At 30.5% G+C, this 9,271-nt stretch overlaps 1 protein-coding gene across 1 annotated transcript; it reads right to left on the bottom strand.

The window, feature by feature from the left end:
* Positions 1-6,624: 6,624 nt before the first annotated feature.
* LOC136090894 (uncharacterized) lies at positions 6,625-8,724 on the bottom strand. The gene is made up of 2 exons (XM_065817870.1): positions 8,148-8,724; positions 6,625-8,075 (listed from the first exon to the last, which is right to left on the bottom strand). Exons 1-2 carry the CDS (start codon positions 8,722-8,724, stop codon positions 6,625-6,627), a joined length of 2,028 nt encoding a protein of 675 aa, XP_065673942.1.
* Between the last annotated feature and the right edge of the window lie 547 nt (positions 8,725-9,271).

The following is a 9,271-nucleotide window of genomic DNA, read 5'->3' as shown; positions in this document are numbered from 1 at the left end:
CTAAATATTTGTAAAAAGTTGAAGATATTCCTAAGATATTTCGACAGGAAACACAAATAGGTGAAAATAGATGTTAATGTTTTCTACCAAACTAGTGCTGCACAAAACATGAATTTAACAATATGCATTAGTTTCATGTTTTAAACAATATTGACATGTGCTCTATTGAAATATATTAGATAAAGGTAAACTTTAAATGGTTTACTACATTTTTTTTCACATCTACATCCTTCAACTTATCTTCAATAACTTCCACGTCCTCAATTGTTTTAAGAGGTAAGTTTAGCTCAATTTGTTCCTTCATGATGCCTTGTGTCACATTAATTTGTTATTGAATGTTGTGCAGCATAGTTAAATGTAACTTTTAGGTCTCTATTATTTCTTCTAGCCTAGCCAAAATTTTCAACAAAAGTTTTTCTATTTGTGTAAAATGAAACGATTATTAAAAATTTTTATGAAAATATGATTTAAAATTTTTATGAAAATATAAAATTATGATTATGAAAAATGAAACCATTATTAAAAACCAATATAAAACAATTTCATAAACAATAACCATTACATACACAATTACAAGCAACAATTTTGGTGAAGCATTTTGTTTTAGCATCTTACCTGATGTAAGATGCTAAAACAAAATGCTAAATGTTTTTTACAAAGGATTAATTACGTTTAAAGGAAGACCAGGCACATTTTTTGGCATAGCAATAGTTTCTGACTGAAAATCGACACACTGTGTAATTTGTTGGTGTTGAACTTCATTTTCTTAAACCCCCCCCCCCCTCCCCCCCAAAAAATAAAGAAATAAAAAGATTAGATTTATATTAATAATAAGTAATAAGTTTATAATATTTGCAGTAGTTTAAAATGTTGCAACAATATAAATCTTATGTGATGATTATGTGTGTACCACAGGAGTAAACAACTCTCAGAACAAACTCAGAATGATTATCCCCTACAAACCCAAAATCAATCATGGTATAACAAAATTTACTTATTTAAATGCTCAGCATAAAATTAAAATGAAAGACTGATCCATTATTTATGTACTCATGAATTATTGTAATTTATTGATATTTAATAAAGTAAACAAATAATTTAAACAGCAAAACCTGATTCTAAATCTTACCTGATTGTCCCACTGATAATACAGGCTTAAGATACTTTTCTGTCATTCTTTTTTTTCTTCTAGGTTTTTTCAAAAAAACAAAAATATCAATAAAGAACAAAAGCAAAAATCATTTTAAGAAAAAAATTAATGCAACTAAGATTATATAAAAAAATTATTAGAACACCTATTGCAGTGTTTACTCTCTGAATCAGAACTTTCAGCTACGTCTTCTTCGCTGCTAGACAGTTTTTTTTTCAGACTGTTTAAAAATAAAATAGTAAACAATAAAAATATAAAAATGTTTCTATTAAAGAATAAAAACTTCTAACAATTAAATTTAGATTAATCATTTTTATTTTTAAATCTAAACTCTACATGAAATAGCTTACAGCTTTCTTTTTTGTTTGCTAAACTTCTCTTCGACATTAGAGGTATCCTCTGCTATTTTCACTTTTTTGCAGGCTTCTTTCTCATTACCTAAAATCATAGATTGTTTGCAATTATAATAAGGCACTTGGCTTAAAGGTAAATTGTTTTTAAAGTGAACTAAAAGTATATTTCTGTATAAATTTCATTGTTGCAATTTTTTTGCATTGTACAGATCAAAATTTACCAGCAACTGCTAACAGTCGAATAGAAAAAGTTTTCCAATCTGCGTCAGGTTCAGAGCATTGCTTTTGTGCCCGACTGACTCTGCTTGAATTTGACCATGGAGGTCAGTAGCATTTTAATTCTATACGCTGTCTAACCAATCTTGAAACTTCTTGAAATTCAATTTTGTTAATTATCCAATTGAAGGGAATATATTCAGTCTTCATCTCAGTGTCAAAAACCTTAATGGTATACATTCTGCAGTCTAGTAATTATATTATACCTAAAAAAATTATTACAATTCTTAAAAAAAAAGAAACTTATTTTCTAACAAACAAATAAAAAATTATATTTAAAAGTTAAAATTCAAAGCAAAGTAAAAAACTGTGGATATGCATAATATGAGGTGTTGACAATGATAGGGGCACACCAACCAAACTCAAGTTTTGATTAAGTTATGTTTAAGTTTCTAGATAGAAATTAAAGCTGAAGCATTGTAAACAAAAAGGATTATCGAAAATTAAAAATAAATTATTGAGAACTGATTGGTGTATTCCTTTTGTTTGTAACACCTCATGTATATTATTAAAAACATGTTAATGGTTCACACTGATGTAATGAAGCACATATAAAAATATGCTATTATGAAAATTCAATATTCAAAAACAAATTCAAATTGCTTCAATAGTGCAATTGTGGCATTACACTAAACCCATTTTTATATGGTAAACAAACATATTTTTTTACATCTTCACTTAGTGGTAAACACTGATACAAACCATCAGTTCTTTCAACCAAATAAATATTTAATTTGTTAGAATCACATGGATCTTTAAAAAAAGATTCCTTGAAAATAAACTCCTCAAAAAGAATATAAGCACAATCATTGCTTGCACTTGGTTTTAATATATTTCTAACGATTCCAATTTTACCACATATTTCAAAGCAATTATCTCCAACACTGTTAGACATGAAATACTTTTTGTTCTGATACTGCTTGAATTAAAGATAGTGGCTCAGTGTAATATTTACACGACCATCAGTATGCAATTTACTAAAATTAACAATATGATTAGGTTGACTACTATAAACATCAGCATTATCAAAAAAATTTTTTGCAATTTGTGAACAAGGTGATTGGGCCTTGCGAACAAGCTTTTTTAACTGACCAAGATAATTTTCAAATTTGAATGACGAACAATTGTCAAGAGCACCGTAGTGTTTTGCATCATCAGCTAAATGTATTAATAAATGAACATTATATACTAACTGATCTCTACCATTTAGCTCTTCAAAAGTCTGCACAAAATATCGTAGCAACTGACTTGCATACCCAGCATAGTGTTTAAGTAAGGAAGTACACAACAAAATCCTGACAGCAACAGATAAGTCCATAAAATTCTGATAATAATTTGGTAACAATTTTCCTTTCAAAACAACCGGCCCTGTGTAAATCAAAAATAGACGGAGCTCAGTAGCCTTCCATCGCCTAAATTCAGCTAACGAACGAGATTTCCTAGAAAACTCTTTTGAAATATATGGTCGCAAAGCAGCCAGTTTTTTAGAAATGACTACGACAACATTTTGTGACAACCTACATGATGGTGCGCCTTGAATCCATAAGTTTATAATTCTTCTGACAACACCCAAACAAACACAATGCATATAATCAATTGGAAACCCACTTACCATACTATAATTTAGCTTTGTGAAAAGAGATACTGCATTATGGTGTTCTGAATCATGTTGATTAAAAAAGTCTAGATCAGTTCTTAAATGAGCAGATAAATCAGGTAAAACTATTTTTTGATACCACTCACCACGTTGAATACATCGTTCACAACAATTGTATCCATTATGTGTTTTAATGCATTTAACAAATGACCGAGCAGGTGCATCACTAATAACTGCTTCCATCTTTATTTTGTATGCTTTTCCAGTGTTGTCACATATAACACCAACTTGCTGAAAACATTTCATTTCATCAATAAAATCTTTTAAATAGTTTTCAACAGAATTTGGTTTACAAGAACTGGAAAATAAAGCAATGGGAAATACGCTTTGATCAAGCTCTTTAAAAGAACCAAGAATAGGCCAAAGTGTTATGTTTGAGTTATTAAACAATGGAATACCATCGATATTGATATGTATAGTAAAAACTGAAAGGTCTGTTGAGAGAAGTGATTTTTTTAATAGTAGGGAAAGCCAATATTGTACTCCAATGTAGTATTATTCACCACCTGCAACTGTTTTGCCTTCAATTTTCCCTTTTGTGTGTGGAAGAGATATAGAATCTTTAGGCAAATCTGATCCATTTTTTTTCAGAACCTATAGTAAACTGTCTAAAGCATTATGAGATATTTTAAAACTGGCTGCCCATTTTCCTAGATCATCATCCAAGCTATTGTCATTTAGGTTTAGTTGTTCTTTTTGTTCGATATCAGAATCATCATTAGAATGCACAAGCCAATTTTGAGTATCATAAAATTCTGTAATATTGTTTTTGCTTAGGCTTTCGTTAGTGTCAGAACATACATATGAATAATCATCAATCATATTATCTTGCACAATTAAATTATGATTTAGTTTATTATTTAAAGAAGCTACTTCAACTAATTTTGCCACAACTGCAGAAATTTTTCGTCGGTTTGTTCTTTGTGAACTCATAGTATTTAAATGAAGGAAATTTGAAAACTTGGTTTTACTTCAAAAGGATAAACGATTAAATAAGCGCTAAAGTTGTTCTAAGTAAACATGATAAATTTCACCTAACCTGCGCGCGCATACGGGAAATTCAGAAGGGTCCCAGATGAAACCCGTTAAAAAATACCAGATTTAGCCCGTACGGATGCCTAGATTAAAGCCGTACGGGTCCCGTATGGTTGTGCTTGTTGGGACTACAGTGTATGTTATGTGAAATAGTATATATATATATATATATATATATATATATATATATATATATATATATATATATATATATATATATATATATATGTATATATATGTATATATAAATATTATATCCGTCCTGGTTCTAGGTGTAGCCCTCCTCCTCCCCTCCCTTCTCCCTCCCCCTCCTCTCCTTCCTTCCCCAAAAACTTTTTTTGTTGTAGTCCCCCCTCCCCCCTTAAAGCTTTTTTTTATAAATATTCTTTTGTAAATTGACTATTATACTGACGAATGAAATTGACTATTATACGTAATTATGCGTAAATGAGCTTGATTATTTCACTAAAGTACAAAAAATTAGAAATAAAAGTTACATATACATTAAAATATGCGGACCTCTTTTTCTTTTCTTTTTTCCAGACCTTTTTAGCCCCATCCTCGGTGAGTGATAATACCCGCCCCTGTTATATATATAATTTATATGTATATTTATATTATATATATATATATATATATATATATATATATATATATATATATATATATATATATATATATATATATATATATATATATATATATATATATATATATATATATATATATATATATATATATATATAGTATAACATTTAGTTCATGATATAGATCTTCAATTTTAAATATTAAACTACGCCTAACTTATAAGTTATAACTTAAAGACTAGGAACAAATATACTGCTCTACATCCAGTTTTGTTTTTCAAACCAACTGCAGTTGAATTGATTTATACCGCGTTACTACAGAGGTAGCCAGAATATTATTTCACTTATGAAAAATGAATTTGTTATATAAAATTAATAATAAATAAAAACTGGCTACCTCTGTAGTAACATTGTCTGATCAACTAATCTTTACGGACACGCAAAAACAAAGAGTCAAGCATTTTTTTTTTTCTTGGTTTTCAATTTACAAAATGTATCATTTATTTGAAAATATGCAAAAAAGTTAAAGAAATTTGGAACTTTTTTATTTTATTTAGGGGAAGGTCGGGTAGCCCCGGACACTTAAGGAATACTCGATGTAGTTAAGGACAGTTTTTTAGAATACGCGATTTTCAAAAGCTTTCGAAAACCAAAAGTTAAACTTTTATTTTTGCTAGTTTCCGAATAAAATACTCTAAATTTTTCAATAAATCCGATTAAATTTGCTCCTCTTAATTTATATTGCACTAGTAAAAATTTAAGTAATTAAAGTTTTTGAATATTTTAAGTTGGACGAGATGTTGTTAAAAACGCTCATATTTGTCTATTTCGCTCAATGAGAGAGGAGTTTTATATATGTATATATATATATATATATATATATATATATATATATATATATATATATATATATATATATATATATATATATATATATATATATATATATATATATACATATACATATATAGGGTCATTTCGGATAAAGCGAGCCAATAAAACTAAAATCAGTGTGTATTAGTAACTATGTGAGATATCTTAATACTTCTTGTACTAGAAAACTCTATAACAGATACCTAAACTTTGATATAATGTAAAGTGAGCCACACTAATATAAAGTGAGCCAACTAAACTATATATGATACATAGGAAAGGCTCGCTTAATATTAACAAATTTATAAAGTGAGCCACCATTATTGGTAAAGCGAGCCAATAGCTTATATGATTATTCTAAAGTGAGCCATTTAGCTTTTATTTCAGACAAAAATTTACAAAATTGGAAGTATTATTACAAATAATATTTACTATATTAATATTAACTTTATTACCTACGATATAGTAAACTGGTATTAAAAGTTTGCAAACATTAACCTCAAATGCATACAATGCAAAAAATTTAAAGAACAAAAGCAATATAAAAATGTCAGCGACTAGTCTAATAAAAATAATACTGCTAAAGCTGCAGATAAATGATGCAGTACAAAATGCAAAATATCAAGTCTTAACTGGAGTTAATTTACTTAGTTGTTGTTTGAACACAATCAGCACATAGTTGTCCACGCACGGTTATTTCGATACAGCTCCATGTAACCAATCACGGCACGCGTCACACTCAATCCATTCATCATCAATGAGAGGATCAGTTGCTTCACCATATGCAAACCCACAATATTTGCAAATGTCCTCTTCTTTTTGTTTCTTTTCTTTTTTGGATTCTTTCTTTTTCTTTATAACCTTCTGTTTAACAGTTTTCTTCTGTTTCTTTTCTTTGCTGGTCTCTTTCTCTTTAGCTGCTTTTTTTGTAATTGGTTTGGTTCTTTCTTGAATAAATGCTACATTTTCTTCTGATGTCAATTCATAAGATGGTGGTTTCTTACGTGGCCGACTGCTTTGTGGTCGATCTCTGTGTGGCACTGGCATCAAGTTTTCGAAAGACACATCGAGGTCTGCTTGTTCAATTGACACAATTGCATTTTCATCAGTGGTAGGTAAACAAGTACTACCAGCAATATCAGTATTGACATGTTGCTCATGCTGCTTATCTAGGCGAGTATTAGAATTAGATGCATTAATATTATCTTTATTAGCTGTATCAACAAGTTTAGCACTAGAACTATTTGAAATATCTGCCAATTGCATTTCATTCAGATTAATTATGTCAACGGATTCGGTCACAGAAATCAACTGCAAATTCATAGCTGCATTAGGTACAGGTGGCTGTTCAATACTCGATCGCAGTGGCAAACAAGAGTTTTCAATATTTGACAACATATTGGGCAGAGAATTCGAGGCTGTTGAATCTAATTTTCTTTCTGTAATGGTGCTTGGTGCAAAAGCCTCTTCAGGAATAGCTTTGGCATTAAATGGAAACAAGCCAGTAGCACGAAAGCCAGCCTGAGCCAGCTCAACAGTCATCGATGCTTGCCAAGTTGGTGTAAACAAGCTAAAAAATTCCTTTTTTTCCAGTTTACGGCCAGCATTCTTTTGTGTAAACAATCTCATGCCCTCATTCCACTTTCTCTTAAATAAACCAAAGGGCACACGATCCAGCGGTTGCAGCCAATGAGTAGTATGGCTTGGTAATGCAAATACATGAATATTGTTTGCTTTCATTAGGTTTAAAAATTCAAGGTTAAACACATGTGAATAGTGATTGTCCATAATTAAAAGATGAGGTCGACCGTTTAATAGTCCTAATCGTTGTAAATTGTTGACAAATAACTGTCCAAATTCCACAAACAAGTCTTTATTTATCCAGCCACTATCACTTGCTTTTACAATAGCACCAAAAGGAGCACCATCTTTCCAGCCTTTGCCAACAGTTTTTCCTTTATGAATGATCATAGGTGGTATAATATCGCCAAATGCATTTAATGCTGCCAAGACAGTAGATGTCTCCCCTCTTTCTAATGCAGTAAGATTATAAGCAGGTTCACCAACAATTGCCACAGCTTCTTCTGCCTTGTGAATATTTATCACACCTGTCTCGTCCACATTCCAAATGTGCCTAGGACTGTCTTTTATATCCAGTCATTGCACTAAGTCTTCATACAAATCAAACCATTTCATAACCTGAGTTTTGTTCATACCCATTGCTCTTGCTGCAGACAGATTCTCTGCCTTTTTTGTGCTTATATCAGGAAATCTGTTCAAAAATCCCTGAAACCAGTAATAACCGTCAATTTTTTTTGATTCTGAAAATCCTTTTATTCCTTTAGCATCAGAATAAGCATATGCAATTTCTCGAATATCTTTGCGCGACAAAGGAAACTCTGCTCGTGCCATTTTTCTTACAGTCTCTGCTAATTCTTCTTCACTTTGTTGTGAAAGAATTGTGGGTCTCCCAGAAGCACTTTCCACTTTGCTCACTTTTCCTGACAATCTCCTCCTCAAAGTTTCATATGGCACATTCCACGCTCTCGCTATCAGCCGTATTGACAACCGTTCAGTTGAAGGTTTTTCTTCTTGTTTTCTGTATTCTTCCATAGCACCAGCCATATTTCCTTTTTGCCATAAATTTAGTTTTGTGCCTGCATGACTTTGAGGCCTCGGCATTTTTTTTGGACTTCGATGTTGTCCTCGAATTGCCGGTACCTGCTCGAACAATTTTTGTTTTCCTTGAGATTTTTGGCTTCTTCGGGCCGTGATCGGTTGATAACGTACCATTCTGTAAAAATATCATAAAAAATTCCAATAAATTAACAATTCATGTGGGTCAAAAAGCAAAAAAATTTATAATATTTTTTACATTTATTTACTATTGCAATTTTTGGAAAAGTGAGCCAATGGCTCGGTTTATCTGAATGCCCTTGGCTCGGTTTATCTAACAGTTATGCAAAACCGAGCCAGGTTGAAAATTCGATTAAAAAACTTTATCATCGCTCAAATACATATCAACACTGAATTTTTTGAAATAGTTTCTCATATTACTAATATTACAATCATATTTACTATAAATAGTGTCAAATATGAAATACTCACTTTTCTTAATTGAAGCTAAACAAAATATAAGGTCTTAAAGCGAAAAAACGTTTTGTTACTACTCGAATGATTATAATTATACCACCGCGAAAATAATTGCTTAGCAACTGTTTTTAAAATATTTATTAGATTTAAAATGAATAACTAATATTAAATAAATTGTTATAAATCGAAAGCATAACTTGATTTCGTAAAATTGCAATATTTAGGCGACCGGCTCGCTTTATCCGAT

This window comes from Hydra vulgaris, chromosome 14, assembly GCF_038396675.1.
Source record: "Hydra vulgaris chromosome 14, alternate assembly HydraT2T_AEP".
In the NCBI taxonomy this organism is placed as follows: Eukaryota; Metazoa; Cnidaria; class Hydrozoa; order Anthoathecata; family Hydridae; genus Hydra; species Hydra vulgaris.
The sequence above is the reverse complement of the archived record's forward strand: the minus strand, read 5'-3'. Positions and strand labels throughout refer to the sequence as shown.

Bases quoted from the DNA above. Each gene is read 5' to 3' on its own strand.
- LOC136090894 (XM_065817870.1), bottom strand. From the start codon at position 8,724: ATGGTACGTTATCAACCGATCACGGCCCGAAGAAGCCAAAAATCTCAA. The intron at 8,076-8,147 runs GTATGAACAAAA...TGGATATAAAAG, and splicing joins GTCTGCAGCAAGAGCAATGG to ACAGTCCTAGGCACATTTGG.